Source organism: Oncorhynchus gorbuscha, linkage group LG17, assembly GCF_021184085.1.
Source record: "Oncorhynchus gorbuscha isolate QuinsamMale2020 ecotype Even-year linkage group LG17, OgorEven_v1.0, whole genome shotgun sequence".
Taxonomy (NCBI): Eukaryota; Metazoa; Chordata; class Actinopteri; order Salmoniformes; family Salmonidae; genus Oncorhynchus; species Oncorhynchus gorbuscha.
Window position 1 is genome coordinate 52278578 of NC_060189.1, and position 24472 is coordinate 52303049.

The window sequence follows — 24472 nt, forward strand, 5'->3', positions numbered from 1 at the left end:
GGCTCTCTGCCAGACCTCTGACTCATTCCCCTCTCATTCGCCCCCACTTCACAGTAGAAGCATCAAACAAGGTTCTAAAGACTGTTGACATCTAGCGGAAGCCTTAGGATGTGCAATTTGACTCCATAGACACTGTGCATTCAATAGGGAATGAGTTGAAAAACTAAAAACCTCAGATTTCCCACTTCCTGGTTGGATTTCTTTCTCAGGTTTTTGCCTGCCATATGAGTTCTGTTATACTCACAGACATAATTCAAACAGTTTTAGAAACTTCAGAGTGTTTTCTATCCAAATCTACCTAATAATATGCATATATTAGCAACTGGGCCTGAGTAGCAGACAGTTTACTCTGGGCACCTTATTCATCCAAGCTACTCAATACTGCCCCCAGCCATTTCGATGGCCATAATGAATAGATACAGCAGACACCCTTGTTTAACTCCTTATTTTTGTAATAGATTACATTAGATCGTTCTTGAATAAGTCCCTCTAGATCTTTTTGTTTTTTCTCTTAACTTATTTTGTATCTCTGTAGTATCGTTTTGATTGCTATCTACCTGTACTATTAGTTCATCTATTTCCCTTGTTAGTCCTTGTAGAAACTACCTTTTTATTATTGATGAATATTGAATGACCTCTGAAGGTACATTTTAAAGGTATCCCAAACAATAAGGGGATTTGCTGAACCTACATTATACTGGAAAAATTAAGTTAGAAATTATTTTGTCTTAGTTAAAAATAAGTTGTCCTCCAGTAAACAATATCCCCATCCACGTGGAAATTCTATAAGAGTTATGTGAAGGCCAATTAGATGATGATACGATCGTATTCTGTCTCCTGTTAAAACTTTTTTAACCTTTGATGCAAGAGTGAAAGAGACAAAGTAGTCTAGACGACTAGCTTGATTAAGTCTCCTCCATGTATTTCTCACTAGGTCGGGATTTTTTAGTCTCCAAATATCCACCATTTCTAATGTGTCCATAATATTTGTCATTTCTTTAAGGGCACGGTGATGATAGTTTGTAGAGTGATTTCCTTTACGGTCCATTGAGGTACTTAATACTGTGTTATTGGCTCCCACCATAATGATTTGATCATTTGTTGCCTGTAAATTAAATAAATTGGTATAAATATTTTCAAAGAAGTATGGATCATCCTGATTTGGACTATATAGATTAATGAGCCAAATCTCTTTTTCGTCCACTTTCATATTCAAAAAGATCCACCTTCCTTGAGAATCATTCCTGACTACTTGCACATTCAGATCAAAGTTTTTGTTAATTAATATCATCGCACCTTTTGAGTTCCTTTGTCCATGACAGAATATTATTTCACCACCACATTCCTTTTTCCACACAACTTCATCTTAGGATGTAGAGTGAGTTTCCTGTAAATAGTATATGTTATATTCCTTTTTTTAGCCATGTAAAGACTGATATTTTTTTAATTATCTGTTACAATTATAACTGGCTATACTTATTTCACCCCTTACCATAACTGGATATTATACTCAGTCTAAATTGACCATAATTAGTGCTTGTAAAGTTACTGCCATCAGAGTTATTATGACGGTCAAAATTAGAGCTTTCAAGTCTGATATTTAGAATTCAAGAAATAGGTTCTAGAAATGTGTTTTATTCAGTTGCCTGTTTGCCTGTGAGCCAATGCCACAGATGTTAGAAAATTGAGACAAGTTATTATGTGTGTAGTAAATCTGAGTAGGTTGATGTATAATATTTGATGTGATTTAGTGAGTGTGTGTACAATGTCTGTATAAGATTAAAACTATAATGTGTGATGTCCAAATAAATAACCCTGCCAATTTGCATGGTTGTCTATGTGTGTAACATGTAGTGCGTATAGCCTTAATATTGTTTGATTCTGGGTTAAACTTGGAACATTGTTATACTCAGAAGTATAGTATCTAAGGATTGAAAGAGACTGATTTTTACATCAGAAGTTAATGGTCATCTGTAGGAGCCAGATGGCTTTGGAATGTGTTAGGGGAGAAAGGTAGAGATCTTTGGATAAGGTGTCAAGTAGGTTGAGGTCAGGTCAGATTCCCTTAAGGGAGAAACAATGGTTTGTTATCCTATCACTTCGTCTTCCTGTCTAACCATAAAATATGTAAGGATTGGTGAGAAGGGGGGAGTGCCTAAATTGGAGTATATATACTTGTGGTGGTGGAAAATGTTTTTGTCTGATGCAGCTGTACTGACCCTTTGAGCAGAATAAACTTGGTTAAGCTTTCATAAATGTCCATTGAGTTTTTTACTCTGAGAATTAGAACCTAACAATATTCATGATGATAATTGCAATCCATATTGTATCATAATTACCTTTACCATCATTGAAAACACATCCCAGCATTTCCATAGCAATTGACGTTTCACATGGTTTTGAAAGAGACCTTGCATTACTATAGGCGGCTTCACTACAGTACAAATGTATCCCGTACAATATGTTATTATTCCCCAATGATCCTATTCTGATATCTTCCCCTTGCTTGTTGTAAATGTGTAGACAAAGATATAGAAAAGATAGCCAAACAAGAAGCATTAAATTATAGAACAGTTTGACAATAGAGGGAGAGTGGGAGAAAAGAGAAGAGTGAGAGAAGAGAGCGAGATCAAGTGTGTATGTATAAGTCCGTATGTGTAAGCGAGCATGTAATTGAGTACGTGTGTTCATATCCACTTTATAGTGCTAAGATATTTTTACAGTTCCTATACTTTCTTTTTTTGTAACCTGAAGTCCCTGTAGAATTTAGTACAGCCATGGTGTTATGGAGCTGTCTCGAATAACTGTCCATCTATAAAGAGATTGTCCACATTGAGAAAGGCACGCTTACCCCTCTCCCTCTGTTGCCTCTGTACAGGATACAGCCTCTTGCGACGTTCGTTTATCTCACATGGAAATTGGTCAATAAGACCGAATTTGGTCCCTTTAACCTCCCTTCCCCTGCTTTTGATCAGCTCCTTTTGTTGGTAGTGTTCACATTTCGCGATGATCTGTCAGGGACCCTTGGTCTTGTCACTCTGAGCACCAAGTCTGTGTACTCGGTGGAAAGACACCTTGTTTACAGTCTCTAGAGGAAGTTTCAAGGCGGACTGCATGAATTATCTGATCGCGCCCTCTGGATTATTGGATGCGTCCTCAGGAATCCGAGAAAATATTAGATTTTCATGCATGCTATGACTTTGTAGGTCTAGGAGCGACTCCCTCATCACTCTGTTTTTCCTAAGTTGACAATCCATGTTGGAATTGTGGATTTTTACCTTGGCTGTGAGTGTCTTGTTCATCAACATTTTACTCTGGCTAAACTCCAAACTCCCCCCTCAGCCCTGCTACTTCCTCATACAACTTTTCCAGTGTTGCATGGATTCCAGCCAGAGCACTAGCCTCTACTTAAACGGTAGATTAATCTCTTTTTTTGTGGTGAGGGGGGGGGTTATTTTGTGAGGTAGCTGGATCTTTCCATGGAGTATGTTGTTCCTCCATAGCATAAAGCTGTTGATACTCGTCGATTCCCCTCAGGATCTCCTTAGTATCCAGGTTGGCTCTTTACTGCAACCAGTTGTTTACAAAAAGTTTTTAACAATGCGTCTTTCCCACGACGATGACCGGTGTTTTTGTAGTACAGCCACCTAGCACTGTTGTTTGGTTAGCGGTGTTTCCTAGCTGTTAAAAGCTAACTGCGTCTCGGAATCCACGCAAAAACAAGTTTGGTCCATATCTTCCCTACTATATGTCAAGTAGCTGGCAGGTAGCCTAGCAGTTAAGAACAAAAGTCACTGGTTCAAGTCTCCATGACGACTAGGTGAGAAATCTGTTGATGAGACCTTCATCAAGGCACTTAACCCTAATTGCTCCTGTAAGTCGCTCTAGATAGGAGTGTCTTCTAAATGACTAAACTGTAAATAAAAGTAGGTAAACATGAATTAAGGCACTATCATTTCCTCACTATAAAACACAAGTATCAACCTAAAGGGCCAGTTTCACTCTTCATCAGGAAAGCATTTTTACAGACACCTTCACACCAAAAACATCATATCATCTACTCTACCTCATCATAATCGTCCTTCCCTCTTGACACCTCATCCAGTTCCCTACTACATCCAAAACCAACAGAATTAACTACAAACTAACTATTACTACATTACATGCACTATACTCTATACATGGGCTGTGTGCATTTTCTGCTGGTGTATCCTGAGTTAGCTCCTCTCTGAGAACATCTTGCAGTGTGTACAGGTGAATGGCCTTTCTCCTGTGTGGACCTTCAAGTACATCTTCAGCTGGTGCTGGTGGGAGAACCTCTTCTCACACTGGGGTCAGCTGTTTACTTTCTACCGTGTGGACCTTCTGGTGCCTCTTCAGGTTGCCAGCATGGGCAAAGCGCATGTGACACTGGGTACAGCTGAAGGGCTTCTCTCCATTGTGGACACTCCTATGTCTGATAAGGTTACTCAGAAAGGAGAAGCTCTTGTAACACAGCTTACACTTGAAGGGCCTCTCCTTGGTGTGAATGGTCTGGTGCTCCTTCACATAGTTTGCTTTAGCAAAGCGCTTCCCACACGTTGGGCAGATGTACAGCTTGTCGGCGTCCGCCTTAATGCTCGGCCTCCCACGTTGTGACCCAATGACGCCAGAGGAGGTAGAAGCAGAAGCCACCACCCTCAGGTGGTTAATCTTTGAACTCCTTCCTTGACCTCTAGCCATTGTCGGGGTGTTGTTGGAATTGTGTTCTGTGTTATAGGCTAGATACCTCTTGTTGTGATCGCCCATCCTGACCCTGTCTGTATTGGTGGGGTAACCAGAAGGTAACTGAGGAAGACTAGACACAGGTTCAGGCCTTCTATGAACCCAGTCACGAGGCATTAGATAAGACCCTGAAGGAGAAGACAGACTTCCTGTTAGACTCTGGTCTCCTGTCACTCTCTGTGAAGGTTGAAACCCAGGGTAACCTGCTCTGTTCATCATGGATACTGTGGTGTTTGTATCATAGGAACAGGAGGGTCTATCTCTATCAGCCCAAGGCCCGGTTTCATCCCCGCACTGAGACTGTGAAGAAAAGGGTCTGGGCTGCAGACTGGATCCCTGACTGGAGCCTCGGTCTCTCTGATGACCACCAGGACTGAGGTTGTTCAATCCACTTGTCCACTGGTTGTGTTCTGTGTGGTGGTGGAGGAGTCTCTGTCCTTCTTGGTTGGGTCCTTGTTCCAACTCAGGAAGGAAGACTGAAGGCTCCTGATCCATGGTTCTGATCCGGGGCCAGGGTATGTGATCAGCAGCTTCAGAGGTCCACTCTCTCCTACCAGTAACACTGGATATAAGCAGGTCTTCATGGACTGCAGACTGCAAAGAAAGATTGTACAGAAAAGCATATAAGAAACTATTTGCTGTACATATAGAAACATGACATGATATTATAATATGTTAACCACAGTCAAGCCCATCTCTAACACTGTGATTCAAGTACCTAACAATATAGAGCCATTGGAGATTATTATAAAAAAATGTCCTTGTGTGTTAATTAAATAATTAAGTATAATGTTTTGGTTCGACTGAGATAAGAGCAGCTCAGTCCCTGCAATGATACAAAAATAACCAGGTCAGTCAGCAGAGTCAATTTTGTATTTAATTTAAACAAAATGGTCATACAATCACAAAACATGAATTTCAGTAATTTTATTGCACAAAACAATACATGTGACAGGTGCAATAACTTTTCTCACTATGGTAACACTTGACCTTTTCTGTAAATATGGTACCCTCGATTTAATGTTAAGATACTTTGGAAAAGGGTCAACATTTACATTTCATACAGCTTCACTACTTGTCAAGTAAACATTAATTACGGCACCATCCTTATCTCACTTTAAAACACCAGTATCAATCTAAAAAGGGACAAAGTTGTCACTCTTCATCAGTGAAGAATATACAGTTGAAGTTGGAAGTTTACATACACATAGGTTGGAGTCATTAAAATTTGTTTTTCAACCACTCCATAAATTTCTTGTTAACAAACTATAGTTTTGGCAAGTCGGATAGGACATCTACTTGGTGCATGACACAAGTCATTTTTCCAACAATTGTTTACAGACAGATTATTTCACTTATAATTCACTGTATCACAATTCCAGTGGGTCAGAAGTTTACATACACTAAGTTGACTGTGCCTTTAAACAGACAGCTTGGAAAATTCCAGAAAATTATGTCACGGCTTTAGAAGTTTCTGACAGGCTAATTGACATCATTTGAGTCAATTGGAGGTGTAACTGTGGATGTATTTCAAGGACTACCTTCAAACTCAGTGCCTCTTTGCTTAACATCATGGGAAAATCTAAAGAAATCAGGCAAGACCTCCACAACCACAAGTCTGGTTCATTCTTGGGAGCAATTTCCAAACACCTGAAGGAACCACGTTCATCTGTACAAACAATAGTACGCAAGTATAAACACCATGGGACCACGCAGCCGTCATACCGCTCAGGAAGGAGACGTGTTCTGTCTCCTAGAGATGAACGTACTTTGGTGCGAAAAATGCAAATCAATCCCAGAACAACAACAAAAGACCTTATGAAAATGCTGGAGGAAACAGGTACAAAAGTATATATATCCACTGTAAAACGAGTCCTATATCGAAATAACCTGAAAGGCTGCTCAGCAAGGAAGAAGCCACTGCTCCAAAACCACCCTAAAAAAGCCAGACTACAGTTTGCAACTGCACATGGGGATGAAGATTGTACTTTTTGGAGAAATGTCCTCTGGTCTGATGAAACAAATATAGAATTGTTTGGCCATAATGACTATCATTACGTTTGGAGGAAAAAGGGGGAGGCCTGCAAGCTTAAGAACACCATCCCAACCGTGAAGCACAGGGGTGGCAGCATCATGTTGTGGCGGTGATAGGTGCACTTCACAAAATAGATGGCTTTATGTGGAAGGAAAATTATGTGGATATTTTGAAGCAACATCTCAAGACATCAGTCAGGAAGTTAAAGCTTGGTCGTCAATGGGTCTTCCAAATTGACAATGACCCCATGCATACTTCCAAAGGTGGCAAAATGGCTTAAGGACAACAAAGTCAAGGTATTGGAATGGCCATCACAAAGCCCTGACCTCAACCCCATAGAAAATGTGTGGGCAGAACTGAAAAAGCGTGTGCGAGCAAGGAGGCCTACAAACCTGACTCAGTTACACCAGCTCTGTCAGGAGGAATGGGCCAAAATTCACCCAACTTATTGTGGGAAGCTTGTGGAAGACTACCCGAAACGTTTGACCAAGTTAAACAATTTAAAGGCAATGCTACCAAATACTAATTGAGTGTATGTAAACTTCTGACCCACTGGGAATGTGATGAAAGAAAATAATTCTCTACTATTATTCTGACATTTCACATTCTTAAAATAAAGTGGTGATCCTAACTGACCTAAGACAGCGAATGTTTACTAGGATTAAATGTCAGGAATTGTGAAAAAACTGAGTTTAAATGTGTTTGGCTAAGATGTATGTAAACTTCCGACTTCAACTGTACATCTAAAACCAACAGAATTAACTAAAAAGTAACTAATATTACATGTCACTATACTCTACACATTTTCTGCTGACAAATCCAGAATGAGCTCCTCTCTGAGAACCTCTTCCTGCAGTGGGTACAGGTGAATGGCCTCTCTCCTGTGTGGACCTTCAGATGCCTCTTCAGGTGGTGCTGGTAGGAAAACCTTTTCTCACACAGCTGGCAGCCAAATTCTTTCTCCCCTGTGTGCATCCTCTGGTGGATCTCCACCTGTTTGGGGAAACTGAAGGCTTTCCCACAGAACGAACCAGGGAAGCACTTCTCTTTGCCACCGGATCTACTGATAGCATTGCTACTACTGTCAATGGGCTTGTGTAGCCATTTAGTGTTGAGGCATTGGCATTGTCTGAGGTCTGGTTTAACATAAGGAGAGTGTGAGGAGGACGAAGGCCAGGGAGTGTCTGTGTTGTAGCAGGGTCCATGTTCCAGTTGCTAGATCCTATAGAAGGCAGGCTGAAGGCAGCACCTGTTAGGGGGTTAACCTGACAGTAATTCTCAGTCTCACTGAATCACAACTATAGGAGCATGAAACAGCATCGCGAGCCGAGTCTGTCTGTTCTCTCCAGCCGTATATGGACATGTCCCCGCAGACCACATCTACACCTCGCCCTGGTCTCAGCCTGTCTTGTCTTGTCAACTAAGTTTGGTCGTTATTTTTTGTTCGACTGTATGTTTCTGGTTGTGGTTAACAGTGTTGTTCCCCAGCCCAGAATTGAGGACAGTGTCACATCCACTGACCTCCAATATGTCATCTCTGGTCCTGGCCTGATCAGTGATGTTGTCCCCTGGGCCCTTGGCTGCACCCGTCTGAGTCTGGGTATCCATGATGGCTGCCCAGTCTCCTCTGTTAGCCTCCAGCCAACCACCTGTAGGAAGAGGGTTTACAAAGCATGACAGAGAGAACTCTACATATGGAGTGTCTTTACCTGGTCAATCACCTGGTAAAGTTAAGACATTATGCGTTTTTGTATGTAAACATAAGTTGTATTGATTTAATTTTATTAATGAAGAAAACACTATAGCCAGGTGCATCACTATTCCCATTGAAGATATATTACTGTATGTAGGCTATATGTATTTCTCTCTTACCTTGCTCCCCCATCTTTAGTCCACTCAGCAGGTCAGTGCTCTTTCGTCCGTCCTCTATTGTCTCCTCTTTGACCTGCAGCAGATCAGGCTTCCCATCCTCCATGTCTACTGGCTGTAAGATACAGAGTGAGCGGATGTTGGATCAAGAAATCTGATATGAGCACCCTGCTATGGAGCATCTTCTGATTGGGTAATGAGGGATTGCTATGAGTACTATGCAAAAGTGTTAGTTGATTTGATTACTTGACACTCTAATGGTTCCCGAGTGGCGCAGCAGTCTAAGGCACTGAGATGCAGTGTTAGAGGTGTCACTACAGACCCTGGTTCGATCCCAGGCTGTATCACAACTAACTGGCCGTGATCAGAAGCCCCATAGAGCGGCGCACAATTGGCCCAGCATCGTTAGGGGAGGGTTTGGCTGGGGTAGGCTGTCATTGTAAAATAAGAATTTGTTCTTAACTAACTTCCCTAGCCAAATAAATGTTATATAAAAATAAATAAAAATGGTTAGACAATTTAAATGCATGGTCCCACACTTAAGACAAAATTAATCAATAGCTGGACCCGTATCCACAAAAGAATCTCAGAGTAGGAGTGCTGATCTAGGATCTTTCCATATAATATAAAAGGCTAAACTGATCCAAGATCAGTACTCCTATCTGAGAGACAGTAGTTCACCGTGGGCTCACCTCAGGGAGACTGTGTGCGGTCCTGTGCTGCTCAGCTGGTTCCTCTGTGGTTTCAGAAGGTGGTGCAGTCTGGTTGTCCTCTATGACCATGGTCCCCTCAGGGTTCCCCCAACCCTCATCCTTCACCAGCAGCACCTCTGGACCCTCATCCTCCTGGAAGTGACAGGTGAAACAGATTACACAGACATACACTCCCTCAGGTACGTACACACATATACACTTTCAACATGGGTTGTTTACCTATCCCCACTACATTTGAGTGCTTTGCTGTAGTTACAGAATGACTTCATTATTGTTAAACCCATCATGGTGGACATAAATATGATGTGGGTAAAAATAAGTCAGCTATGATAAGTCAAAAGTCATCAGACAAACCTGTCTAAACTATAATGACGTGGACAGTAGGTGTTTGTTAGTGTGTGGTTATGTGTAGGTATATTTAGTAAGTGTATATTGGTTATAAAGCACTGGTGGGTGTATGCAGAATAAGGTGAGATCAGATGTGATGTATACTAAAGCGAGTCTCAATGAAAAGTCTTAGAATGAAAAGTCCCATTTTGTGTTTATTAAACAGAAACAAGTTAAATACACCATATGAAAACCACACACACAAGTCAACAACAAATCTGCATGTACTTGATGAACTGTATTCATTTTCTCATTAAAAGTGTCTCAGGAATGTTTTCAAATAAAAAAAACACAAATATATCTTGATTAGATAAGTATTCAACCCGAGTCAAAACATGTTAGAATCATCTTTGGCAAAGATTACAGCTTTGATTCTTTCTGGGTATGTCACTGAGAGCTTTGCACACTTGGATTGTACAATATTTTCACATTATCCTTAAAACATGCTCTTCATGCTCTGTCCAATTGGTTGTTGATCATTAGACAGATAGACATCGATTTTCAAACAGATTGAAGTCAAACCTGTAACTAGGCCACTCAGGAACATTCAATGTCGTCTTGGTATGCAACGCCAGCATATATTTGGCCTTGTGTTTAAGGTTGTTGTCCTGCTGCAAGGTGAATTCATTTCCCAGTGTCTGTTGCAGACTGACCCAGGACTTCCTCTAGGATTTTGACTTTGCTTAGCTCTATTCTGTTTCTTTTTATGATAAAAAACTCATTCCTTACAGATGACAAGCACACCCATAACATGATGCAGCCACCACCATGCTTGAAAATATGTAGTGTGGTACTCAGTTATGGGTTGTTTTGTATTTGCCCCAAACATAACGCTTTGTATTCAGGTATTCAGGACAAAGTTAATTTCTTAGCCACATTTCTTGCAGTTTTATTTTAGTGCCTATTTGCAAACAGGATGCATGTTTGGGAATATTTGTATGTACAGGCTTCCTTCTTTTCACTCTGTCAATTAGGTTAGTATTGTAGAGTTAATACAATGCCTTTCATCCATCCTCAGTTTTCTCCTATAGCCATTAAACGCTGTAACTGTTTCAAAGTCACCATTGGCCTCATGGTGAAGACGCTGAGTTGTTTCATTCCTCTCCGGCAACTGAGTGAGGAAGGATGCCTGTATATTTTTAGTGACTGGGTGTATTGATACACCATCCAAAGTGTAATTTATAACTTCCCCATGCTCAAAGGGATATTCAATGCTCAAAGGGATATTCAATGTCTGCTTTTATTTTTATTTGACCCATTTACCAATATGTGCCCTCCTTTGTGAGGCATTGGAAAACCTTCCTGGTCTTTGTGGTTGAATCTGTGTTTGAAATTCACTACTCGACTGAGGGACCTGACAATTATCTGTATGTGTGACAGAGACGAGGAAGTCATTCAAAATCATGTTAAAGACTATGCAACTTATGTGACACATTTTTACTACTGAACTTATTTAGGCTATCCATAACAAAGGGGTTGAATACTTATTGACTCAATACATTTCAGCTTTTAATTTTTTATTCATTTGTAAAAATGTCTAAAAACATAATTCCACTTTCACATTATGGGGTATTGTGTGTAGGCCAGTGACACAACAAAACGTGGAAAAAGTAAAGTGGTGTGAATACTTTCTGAGGGCACTGTAATTATATGTGTATCACACAATGCCTGACTGCAATATTCTACCCAGGAATATTCAACACTGAAATCTGTTATTCTGACAACAATGAAAATTAAGATGTCTTTAAAAGGAAGACTTGTTATGTGGTTGCCACGAGCAGAACCACAGATATTGTGATGAGCGTGATGGTCTCACAGTCACAAAGAGTATCTGCACATGTACACGGGTTCGCTTCACACTGCTACAAGGTGCAGGACCAAAACATCAGAGAAGTTTAGCCTTGTGCATCAACGCTCTTAGTTGTTGTAGAAATTGACCCACTACCGCTGTTTACTTTGTGCATCTAAGTCATGTCGCTGAGTCTATATTTATTGCAGGGTTTGATCTAAACAAACTTTCTATGTTATAGAGTGGAATGATTTTTCTGCTGGTGTATCCGGAGGGAGTTCCTCTCTGAGAACCTCTTCCTGCAGTGCGTACAGGCATACGGCCTCTCTCCCGTGTGAACCTTCAGGTGCGTCTTCAGCAGGTGTTGGCGAGAGAACCTCTTCTCACACTGGGGGCAGCTGTAGGGTTTCTCCCCTGTGTGGACCCTTTGGTGCCGCTTCAGGCTGCCAGACTGGGCGAAGCGCATGTGACACTGGGGGCAGCTGTAAGGTTTCTCACCCGTGTGGACTCTCTGGTGGATCTCCACATTCTGGGAGCAGCTGAAGCCTTTATTACAGAACATGCAGAGGAACCGTTTCTCTTTACTATTGCCTGATGTTGCTCCCCCTCCCCGAGCCTTAGCCCTTTGGTCCTTTGAGTTCAATACCTGATCAAAAGGGACGCGGGCGTGTGAATCGGAAGGTCCCATCGACGTGGATACTGGGTCGCGATCCCTGAATGCGTGTGAAGGGGAGTGGGTCTCAACATTTGGATTTGTCTCTAAGCTTTCCCTGTAATCTAAGAAATCTCTGCCTTGTGAGTGTCTGTTTCCTAGGGAACTATCTGCATTCCATGTGGGAGGAATGATGCCCTCTACTTTCACAGCCACCTCATCTACCACTATAACCTCCTCTTTCTCATCTAGGCACCCTTCAGAGTATACACTACTACTGTACTGGTTCCAGTCCCCTCTAGACAGATCAGTCTGTGTCTCTAAACCCAAGGGCATGTTGCCAGGGTCCATCTCCGTAGTGTAAGAACAAGACTGATCATCACCACCAGTGTCTATCGCGTCATCATCACCATCCCCACGGCAATGAACCATCCTCTGGTGAAATACCGGTAAGTAGTCAGAACCGGGAGCAGGAGGACAGCCCAGTCTCCCCCGCCCAAGTCTCTCTGGGTCTGATATGTGGTCAGAACCTGTGTGTAAGAGCCTGTGTGTCACAGTTAAAGTCTTGGTGTCGATCTCTGACTTGAGGACGGCGTTCTGCGTTCCACTGACCTCCGTGATGCTGCGTCGGGTTTTGGACTGTGCTGGGACAGTGGTGGGTTCCTCTGTGCTTACAGGGGGCGCTCCAGCCTGGATGTCTCTGCTGTGCTGTGTGTCCTCCTCTCCTTCAGACCTCTCCTGCTTGACTCCAGGACCTGCAGCCTCTGCGTCTGCAGACTGACACAAGAAGAGAGGAGGTTATTACCGGTACATGGGTTGAATTGAATAACAATGTCATAGGGAAGTCTCACAAGCTCCCCTATGGCAGATAAATAAGGATGTACATGTAAACAAGTGAATAGCTAAGGGGAGCCTTTATGAAATAAACTTGCCAAATGTTAGTCAAATTAACCATAATTTTTAATGCACCACTATTACACGAACCTCTAGCATGATAACATGCTGGGTTGAGGTTCCACTCCCCAAATCAACAGTGATTGGTTGGTCATCTCTCCATGTATTGTGTCCTGCTGGCTTCACAGAGCTCCTGTAGCCTCCAGTGAGATGTCCTTCACCTGAGAGAGAGTGATTGGGGGGGAAAGAGGTGGTTAGGTTAGGAACTGTCAATGATCAACGATATATTGTTCTCTATTGATACTGTCTAGAATTGGCAAGGTAACACTTTTCATAACTTTTTTATATGCTTTGTATTGATCAATGTATTGTTACTTGCATCACATTGTTTTCATTGAGGAAATACTAGGAAATGCAGTAATCAAGAATCTGGTTAGAATATGATATTATGTCAGTGCAAGATAGTCAAGTAATCAGGGGATTTATTGCATACTATCCAAAAAGTGACCAAGACCCAATTCTAGGTAACACATGCAGAAGGGAACAGGGAAGAGGCAGTGCGCTATATATGAATGGCGACAGGCTGCACAGCCTTGGCCTTCTGAAAAATGTGTGTGTATCATGAACAACATCAGCATGAGCAACAATAGTGGTTGTTCGCCTTCAAACTGAAAGTTCCCCATTGATGCAAAAGGATATAAATAGTGCAATCATGCCACAATTGGACTAGATCATTCTAAACCAGGTTGGAATGTATTATAAATTCAACAAAAGACAATTTAGTTTAATGCAACAAAATATGTTAATTGCACTGTGGATGAAGACTTCATAATTGCATTGAAGGCGTACTTATATGCACTGTACAGCCTTATCCCATTTCATGGACTCAAGATCCATAGGTATCAGCCTACTCAGTGACAACCACAGATTACAATTCTGAAACGTTTACACAAATATTAGCGGCGTGGCTCTTATTGTGTTTAACTGTGGGAAATCACACCGCTATTCAGTCTATTGTATTGAAAAGCATTTTGCAATGTGCACCCTTATACCTATGATCTTGGTAGGGAATAGGCTGTATAATGAGGTGATTTCCCACAGTTATAAGTTCCACAATGCTAAGATTTGTTTAAACTATTCACAGTTGTGTTCTGTAGGTGTCACTGAGTAGGCTAATACCCCATTTTATGGACCCAAGATCCATCAGTAAGGATGTACATTTCAATGTGAATATTAAATAGGCACAATATTTATTTAACCTTTATTTAACTAGGCAAGTCAGTTAAGAACAAATTCTTATTTACAACGACGGCCTACCCCGGCTAAACTCTAACCCGGATGACGCTGGGCCAATTGTGCGCCACCTTATGGGATAGGCTGAAAGATGAGGTGATTTCCCACAGTTCCACAATAAGAACTACGACGCAAATATGTCTACAAACTCTTCAGAGTTTGTAATTTGTGGGTGTCACTGAGTAGGCTGATACCTCCTTTCATTGACCCAAGATCCATGGGTAAGGCTGTATGTACACTGCAATATAATAATGCAGTGTGCAATATAATAATGTTCACAACACACTGCAAAAATGTACCTCTTGCCATTCCCTTGTGTCGGTCGAGGATCTTGACACTACTGGGACGACTGGCGAGGACGCGCTCTCTCATTGTCCTCTCTGCGCGCTCCCGTGCCACTTTAATTTCCAGTAGTTGTAGTTTCCTTCGCAATCCCCTGTTTTCTTTCTGGCTTTGAGTTATTTCCAAACGAAACACTGCATAGTCGTCGTCTACGAGTTTACAGATCTCTGCTACAGCTGCATTCGCTAGCACCTCCATGATGGAGGCCATTTGAGTGTGAAAAACCATACAGTTAGCCATTGTTAGCGTTACCTAGAAAACATCTATCAAACAAGTCCAGTCTCCAGCGCGTATTAAACACTACACGCTGCAAGTATGTGGTGCTGTGCAGGTAAATGAGTCATCTATTGAGTTCCAGGGTGTTATTAAACGTCCAAATAACAATGAAAACGCTCAAATGGAAATTGTTCTTAGTCACTGTTCACTTTCTGTTGACTTCTTCGTGTGAGTTTCCGGTAGACTGGACGCTGTGTTGGTTATTGTTGCCTTTCACAGGTCGGAGTGTGAATTGCACATTTTGTCACGAAAAATAAGGGGAAATTGAGAAAATAAATTGCACCACCATCTAACCCACAAAAGGTATACACCACTAAAAACCCACACTTTTTTGTCGACATTTTTGAATGTCAATAACTCTTTGGTCATATGACCTATTGACTTCAAACGAGGTTCAGAATGTCCACTCAGTGGCCCTACACATTGCACACCCTTTAGTTTGTCCATTTTCATCTCACACGTTTTTACATAAATTTTGCAAACTTTGTAATTTCAATAGCTCCTTGGTCATGTGACCTACTAACTTCAAACAAGGTTCAGAATGTCCACTGACTACCCTTATATAGTCAGTGGACTATAGTTATTCCACTGTACTGGATCTAATACATATTCGCATTTTACATACATTCATACGTGTAATAATGTTTTAGGACATACTGTGAAAAACTCTCTTAGCTGCTGGCTCTGTCACTTTCAGGCATGCACAGAGCAGACTGAAAGGGGAAGGGTAGCACTTGACTTGAACCACAGGGGTTCTCTGTAAAGAGAGAGAAATCCAAAAGGCATAGACACACCCCTTGACTTTCAATTGGCACCCTTGATCTGTATGTATTCTATCCCCTTTCTGATTGGTCTCCGTAGTGCTTAGTCAATGGGAACTCTGTTGCCGGCCCAATCATAAAGTTTTTACACAGTCTGGCAGTCTGACTAAAGTGCCAGAGGTATGAGGACAGACATCCTCCTTTGTATTTATGGGAACAAATATTTCCTAACACTTTGGATTCTATTCTTGGACAATCAGAAGACACAACGGGTCAATGCAAACAAAATAAATAGTTACTAATTACTGTCCTTGAGTAACCTCAACCTTGTGGGTCTGTGGGTGTTTGGGCCAATAAAGTGTCAACTCAATTCTACCACTGACTAGTCTCTCAAGCCCCTATGGGGACACAGGGGAATAGTTTTTAATCTAAACCAGACCTTTTTTACTGGAGTACACTAACCCCAAATTGGGTCTCTTTTCTTGACACACGGTAGCAGTTTACCAGATAAGAAGTCAAGAAGATCAAAAAGTAGATTGTTGTAAGGGTGTATTACATCCTGTGATGGCCCCATTGTCATATCCATTCTGGATTCTGAGTGGTAAAATCATAGCTGAAATATGCCTCTATGTATGTGTATACTGTATGTGGGAATGACTTATGTCCGTCCTACATGTAGTGTTGATACATGGAATAAACTGCACATATCATAAATTGCTATTGCAAATAGAAGCATTATGTTCAACAACTGACATTTTCAGATATTATTTTGACAAACACACTTTAACACACGTTGGTGCTTAAAATTAATTCTCTAATGTCAGACTTGATGGGCACTGTTTTATTGATTTTTAAAATTTTAATTGAACCTTTATTTAACCAGGTAGGCTAGTTCAGAACAAGTTCTCATTTGCAACTGCGACCTGACCAAGATAAAGTAAAGCAGTTCAACACATACAACAACACAGAGTTGCACATGGAATAAACAAACATACAGTCAATAATACAGTAGAAAAAGTTTATATACAGTATGTGCAAATTAGGTAGGACAAGGGAGGTAAAGGGAGGTAAAGGCAATAAATAGGCCATGGTGGCAAAGTAATTACAATATAGCAATTAAAGACTGTGCAGAAGATGAATGTGCAAGTAGAGATACTGGGGTGCAAAGGAGCAAGATAAATAAATAAATACAGTATGGTGATGAGGTAGTTGGATGGGCTATTTACAGATGGGCTATGTACAGGTGCTGTGATCTGTGAGCTGCTCTGACAGCTGGTGCTTAAAGCTAGTGAGGGAGATATGAGTCTCCAGCTTCAGTGATTTTTGCAGTTCGTTCCAGTCATTGGCAGCAGAGAACTGGAAGGAGAGGCGGTCAAAGGAAGAATTGGCTTTGGGGGTGACCAGTGAGATATACATGCTGGAGCGCGTGCTACGGGTGGGTGCTGCTATGGTGACCAGTGAGCTGAAATAAGACGAGGCTTTACCTAGCAGAGACTTGTAGATGACCTGGAGCCAGTGGGTTTGGCGACGAGTATGAAGTGAGGGCCAGCCAACAAGAGGGTGCAGGTCGCAGTGGTGGGTAGTATATGGGGCTTTTGGTGACAAATCATATGGCACTGTGATAGACTGCATCCAATTTGTTGAGTAGAGTGTTGCAGGCTACTGTCATCTGTGATCTTTGTGATATGACTTTCTTTAAGCATGTACTGATGAAACTGTCACTTAATATTTTTTCTTAAAGTCTACAAACACTACATTTATTCACTCTGTGAAAGGGTTGGATCCTATATGCTACTTTTATTGTTCTCCTGTAAATGGTTCAGTCCCTATCATTTAGGCTGTGTGTAGAATGGGGCATAAAGAAAATTACCTCTACTAGATCATAGTGATAAGGAAATCAGCATACAGTTTTGGCCTGTGTATTCATTTGCCTATAACTAATCATAATTCCATTATGTTTACATAAAAAAGAGAATACTTCAAAATGAGAAGATCTTGCCATGGAAAAGACGACTGGGTGGATATAAAGTGGAAAGGAGGGGAAATAACGTTATGTGACAATTAGGTCAAAAACTCTATTTTATTTTTTGGTGTAGATGGCCAAGGAAGATGCACAGAACTTCCCCAACATCCCAAATCGATATAGAACCTTCACAAAAACACAAGGAGCAACTGTGAAAAGAAATGGCTGATGATATACTTAGAATGTCTGGTATGTAATGACATTTAATTCAAAGTAAATGTAAATTCTTTATTTTTCTGTGGTTGGGTGGGACAGCCATATGTTCAGTTCATGCCTATGATTTCAGAGTTCAACAAAGCCAACTGCTTCATGTGTGCCACTGATAAAGAACCTAGATGTGGCCCAAAGACGGACTAGTAACTTTATTTAACATGTTTATAATCTTTTGACAACAGTGATGGCATGTAAGACACTTAATGATATAACACAATGGATGGCTAATTTGTCATACTGCATTGATATTTGATATTATTTATAACGTGTTAGGCTTTGTTTTGCTTTAGATTGAATGTTTTGCATGCAAACAGTGGTTCCATGTGCTGTGCCTGGGAATGAAGACAAAAGTGAACAACACAAATAGGAAGTGCTGTTTTTGTTGTTGAAAATGTATGCTATACCCCATCCACACTGAAGAGGCTCTGAAATGTACATCAACCAGGGATAAAGAGAAAGTTAATACTGTGAAATGTTTCGTACTTATTTGAAGTAAAGTGTCTGTTGACATGTTGGAAAAGATTAAATGTCTACAATTTCTGTTTAATTTGTCAATATTCCATATTTATTCATTGATTTGCTGGCCACCATTGCTGTGGTTACATGTTCAGTACATGTATTGACCAGCAAACCCACTGCAGCCTACCTCACTAGCTCACTCTCCATCACTGCTTTGGACAATTTATAACATGACTCTTGTATTTTGCCCTTTACCTTTATGGTTCATGTAAAAATGTGTGAGATGAAAATTAACAAACCAAGGGGTGTGCAATGTGTAGGCCCACTGAGTGGACATTCTGATCCTTGTTTGAAGTCAGTAGGTCGCATGACCAAGGAGCTATTGAAATTAGAAAGTTTGAAAAATGAATGTAAAAACGTGTGAGATGAAAACTAACAAACAAAAGGGTGTGCAATATCAAAAGGTAGTCAGTGGACACTATGAACCTTGTTTGAGTCAAGTAGGTCACATGACCAAGGAGCTATTGAAATTCGAATGTAAACAAAAGTTTGTACTTTGTTTATGCTCCCTAACTAATTCAACTAGGAATACAACATTTTGCTCACATTTCCACAAGATTAGTAGCTTTGGAAAGCGAATCAATGTCCAAATCGTGAAAATAAGACCTGTGCAATGTTGTGCGCAATTTTTCCAACATCATGACAAGTATTTGGAGTCTGTGGCTCAAATGGCTTAAAAGCTATTGAGGTTTGAAAGCGCGAATATCCAACTTGATTTTACCTCGGTATTCATAAGTAGTAGCGATCTTCAAGGCCCAAAAACTTTGCTTCGCCAACCGAGAGAAGCAGGCCCAAGACCTTCTCTTTGAAGTGCAAGTCTAGTTTGAAAATACCTTGCTGGTGGTGCGTCAGATGCTCATTCATCGTTTGCCTGAAACAATCAAGTTATTCACTAAACATTCGTCTCTCCTGATACACAGGGTGACCTCACTTTACAACTTCTGCCAGTGGTCCTCCCAACACCAGTCTACAAGACATGAGACCAGAAAGTACTTCTTTTACTTTAAATAATGGATAGGAATAGAAAAATTAATGTGGAAATGAGATGATATCATTTGTAAAACTTGAATGAAAGGAACAGCATTCCAAAATATGTTATGTATCACTGCACACTCCTAGACATTAGGTAGGTTTCCATTCAATTTCCGACAGATTTTCATTACGAATATTCCAAAATATGCACAAAACAATAAGCGCATTTCCCTGCTGGAGATATGTTTCCATCAAACAGACTTTTTGCAGATAAAAGTCTGTGCATGATGACGTAGTGCACAGACAAATCACTTTTGCTGTTAAATTACCATGTACCTAATACAAATGTTTAAAAGTTAAATGGGTTTCCATCACATTTTCAACTCTATTGATGGTTTTGTCACAACTGCTGCGTTATATAGCAAATGTGCCCACTAGTTTTAGCACAGCTCGCACATACAGTGGAGGTAGGCTATCTACATCATGAGATTATTATGGATAAGAGCGATATAATTTTGTCAAACGGCGGCCAGGAATCAATCATCATGTCACCAGAATAAGACCCTCGATATTTATTGGAAAGGAGCATCTTGCACATTCACCACCCTGTGAAGTTCATCATAATTTATTTAATCTGTAGCCAAATAAACTGCATGCGTTCCCGAGTTGTAGTGGGAGGAGTTTCCACTTAGCGTGGCAAATGTAGCAGAGGAGGAGGGAGAGAGGAGCATCCTGGAGTGCTGGATAGGAGGGAGGATGTAAATGATGCGTTGAATGAACCATTTACCATAGCAGAGGTGAAAAGGGCAGTAGGTAAGGCTGGGTTAACTTCACCTGGGAAAGATGAGGTGTGCTATGTTATGTTGTCCCATCTTAATGATGAGGCACTGGGTAAGGTTTTGGTGTTGTACAACACAGTGTGAGAGGAGGGGAAACTACCAGGTAGTTGGAAGGAGGCAGTAGTGTTACCAATCCGGAAGTCAGGGAAGGACCCAACGAGGCCAACAAGCTATCGTATCGCCACATACGTGGGTTCAAGAAGGGAAGGGAAACTATGGACCCAGTACTTTGCTTAAAAGCAGATGTCAGGATGGCTCATGTGAACAAGGAGACTGTTGTAGCTGATGTGGAAGGAGGGGTTGATAATCAAGCTTGACATTATGGGGGTAATAGGAATAACAAAGGATTTCCTGTTTGGACGGTCTATCTAGGTGAGGGTAGGAAAGTCTCTGTCAGGCAGCTACCTGGTGGATAACAGGTACACCACAGGGGAGCGTGATTAGTCCTCTTGTTTTCAATCATGATCAATGATGTTTACACTCAGGTACAGACGGATTTTTAGGAGGTTGTTATTTGCCGATGATGAGGCCTTATGGAAGAGTGGAAAAAATGTGCCATATATAGTCAGGAAAGTACAGGAAGCAATTGATGAGGTAGAGCAGTGGGCATTAATGTGGGGATTCAGGTTCTCTGTAAAGAACTCAGACAGTGTTCTTTACCAGGAGGAAGGTGGGAGATGAGGTATGCTTGAGGTTATATATGGGAGAAACTTGGAGAGAGTGGGGGTCTTCAGGTTCCTAGGGGTGTACTTTGACACTAGACTGACCTGGGCAGAACACATTGAGAGAGTGGTGGGAAAGTGTATATGCTGGCGTGCACCACACTGGTCGCACGCGCCAATGAGCATCTGCATTGCCAACGGCTAAAGTAGAAGACAGTGCTATTTCGGACGCAGATCTCGCTGCGATCCCTGCATCTCCTATCCCCTCATTGGTTTATAGAAGCAGCTACCCAAGTGCCATCTACTCATTGATTACACCCAACGTGGGTGACTGAAAGACGAACAAGGTCAGTGCCGGTAATGCACCAAATTTATAAAAGTTGCCAATTGCAATATAAAGTCAAGAGAAGAAAAGGCCTGGAAGGAATAGAGATGACTAGAAACTATTCGGTTGACTGTTTTATGTGTGGATTAATTGGCGGAGTAAAGGACGTTGTGCATTTCAGGTAAAATAACAACTCAATGTTTATATCCCAGAACAAATTAGCTGGCAACAGCAAGCTAGCTAAATAGGACAAATTAGCTAGCAAGTGCAAGCTAGCTAGCTAAATTACAATAAATGTTTAATGTTTTTCTACCTGTCCCCAAATTAATATAATTGGTTCAGAGTTTGTTTTGATATTTTAACCTGCGTGTCATGATCGCGTTTGGTGTGGGAGGACAAAATACATTTATGCATGATAGCGCACAATGGCGCACGTGCGCAGACGGTTTGGGTTCCGTGTAAAAAGGTGCTAAATGTGATGCACTGTCTGACAGCGATGGAGTAGGGGGCTGGGCATTCCTCATTGAGGACCATGTATGATGCATTGATCCGATCTGTAATAGACTATGGCAGTATAGCGTATGGTTCAGCAGCCAGGACATCATTGGAAAGGCTAGATGTCATACAGGGCCAAGGATATAATATGTAGTGGGACATTGGACTTCCCCGGTGGAGATGGGGGATATACCATTGCAGATTAGGAGACAACAGCTGGCAATGCATTATTGGGTCAACCTACAGGGACATGGGGTGTCTCATCCTGCAAAAGGGATTTTACAGGCATGCTGGGAACATGAGCGAAGACAGAACACAAGCTTTGGATGGGTGGGTAATGCCCAGGCGAAGGAGATGGGACTGTATGGAAGGGAGTTTAGTCTAACGGTAGCGATTCCTGTAAATCCTCCATGGCTACTCCCGCCTCAAGTAGTTGATCTAGAAGTGTTGGAGAGATTACAGAAAGATAGGGAGGGTGTTGATCCATCTGATTTGTTTAAGAGACGTCTGGATACTTTGTGGCCATTTACAGTAATGGTTCAAAAGATCCAAGGTCAGGACGCACTGAGTCAGCATTTGTAGTGCGGGTATGTGGTGTGGAAGTCAGAAAACATATTACAGATTATCTGGCTGTATATAAGGCGGAGCTGTTGGCCTTGCAGTGGGTGGAGGAAGTCAAGCCAGACAGAGTAGTTATTTGCTCTGATTCATGTGCAGTGTTGATGAGTCTCCAGTCCTTTCGGTCACATAGCAGACAAGATCTGCTGTATGAGGTGCTACAGATGGCTATACAGATAAGATTTACTTTGGTCCCAGCCCATGTGGGGGTGGAGGGGGTATGAGGCAGTTGATGTACTGGCTAAACAAGCGCGTAGAAGTAGGGATGCTGATGTTGTAGTTTCAATGAGCAAGGCAGAGGCAAAAAGCCTGATATGGACAGTGATGGTGCAGAGATGGCAGGAGCAGTGGAATAGAGATACTAAGGGCAGGCATTTATTTCAAGTACAGAGGAAAGTCGGGGAGGGTAGGACAGCAGGAAGAGATAGAAGAGAGGAGGCTATATTTACAACATTAAGGGTGGGACACAGCCAGTTGAATAAGACCTTACATGTGATAGGAAAGCATCCAACAGGAAAGTGTCACTATTGCCAGGAAACAGAGACCGTGGAGCAGGTATTGCTGCAGTGTGGACAGTGTCAGAGGGAAAGCGAGAGGCTGAGATCTAGTATGAGGGAGATACAAGACATTAGTTTAAAGAATACATTGAGTAGGACATCATTAGATATAGTCTCAAATATTTAGTTTACTTTTTTAAGAGCAACAAGGGCTGGCAGGTAGGATTCGGATTTTCCCTGCCCTTGGCCCACACTCTAGTACAGTAGGTGACAGTAATGGGCCATAACGTTGGATGCCAACCAGAGATTAACCCTCACCGAAGAGTTTCCACTACCATTTCTCACATAATTAATTTGAATGACACAGACAGATCCCACCATGTCGAATGAACATTGTCAGTAGGTATTTATAAAATTGTACCGGCATGTCATGTTTCCATCAGCCCAGTCAGGTAATTAATCCACTTGCATCAGTGGTTAGCGTTGTGTAAATGAACCTATGAGCCCCAAATGAGTGGAAGATGTAGGCATCAAACGGGGATTGGGTGTTGATTGATATAAATTGCTATAAAGTATACAAAATAAATTGTGTGTGATGGCAGTTATTACTTAAGTAATGAGTCACTAGTCCATGTCCTTTAGTAGTGATCTTCATTTGTAATATTTTATACTTGTCTAACAATGTTTTAACTCGAACCCAAAGGTAGACATATGGCAAAACCACATGGCGTGTGTGTGTGTTGTCACCTAAAATAGCTGAAGAGTGTCAGTGCATATGAATATCTATTTGTATTTTTTTACCTTTATTTAACCAGGCAAGTCAGTTAAGAACATATTCTTATTTTCAATGACGGCCTGGGAACAGTGGGTTAACTGCCTATTCAGGGGCAGAACGACAGATTTGTACCTTGTCAGCTCAGGGGTTTGAACTCGCAACCTAGTCCAATGCTCTAACCACTAGGCTACGCTGCCGCTCTGGCACTAACTTACAGATGGACCTGTGTTAACACCACTTAAGACATTGCAATCTGAGGGGGCACAATCTGAGGGGGCACAATCTGAGGGGGCACATCCAGTTGAGCTTCGTCTTTAGTCTGATGTTTGGACTGTTTGGTTCGTGAAATAATATAAATACATTTTAATAATCAATATTATCTTATGAAATCTTATCTTGTGAAATAACACATATTTAGACTAGTGCTTTGTTTCAATGTGCTATTTAAAAAATGAATATATTCTTGTACATTGATCATTCTCTGGCATTCTGGGATGTATGTTCTGAAATGCAGGCAATGCAAATGAATTATTCAACATTGTATCTTGATTGTGTGTGTAGGAAAGGGAGGGGGTGCAAATGGTATAGACAGAAAAAATATGCAAGCAACATTATAATTGGGATGACACTGAAAATAAGGATTACATAAATAATTACCCAGCTGCTGGGTCTATCCCCCAACCTAATGTTCTGTGTTTATGTCCAATCCAACACACTGGGTTGTTTAACCCAGCAAAATAGTCTAATTTACCTAGCAGT

At 41.4% G+C, this 24472-nt stretch overlaps 1 protein-coding gene across 1 annotated transcript; it reads right to left on the minus strand.

Annotated features, from left to right (window-relative positions):
* Window positions 1-355: 355 nt before the first annotated feature.
* On the minus strand, window positions 356-15209 carry LOC124001607 (zinc finger protein 263-like). Its single transcript, XM_046308549.1, has 7 exons — window positions 14696-15209; window positions 13194-13324; window positions 12822-12986; window positions 9361-9513; window positions 8672-8783; window positions 8321-8448; window positions 356-5358 (listed from the first exon to the last, which is right to left on the minus strand). The coding sequence occupies exons 1-7, from the start codon at window positions 14976-14978 to the stop codon at window positions 4324-4326; spliced, it is 2007 nt and encodes a 668-aa protein (XP_046164505.1). The 5' UTR covers window positions 14979-15209; the 3' UTR covers window positions 356-4323.
* Window positions 15210-24472: the final 9263 nt, after the last annotated feature.

Coding starts and splice junctions, on each gene's coding strand:
- LOC124001607 (XM_046308549.1), bottom strand. CDS start 14,978: ATGGCTAACTGTATGGTTTTTCACACTCAAATGGCCTCCATCATGGAG. Junction 13,325..14,695: donor ACACAAGGGAATGGCAAGAG/GTACATTTTTGC, acceptor ACTCTCTCTCAG/GTGAAGGACATCTCACTGGA. Junction 5,359..8,320: donor CCAGAGATGACATATTGGAG/GTCAGTGGATGT, acceptor CTTTCTTTGCAG/TCTGCAGTCCATGAAGACCT.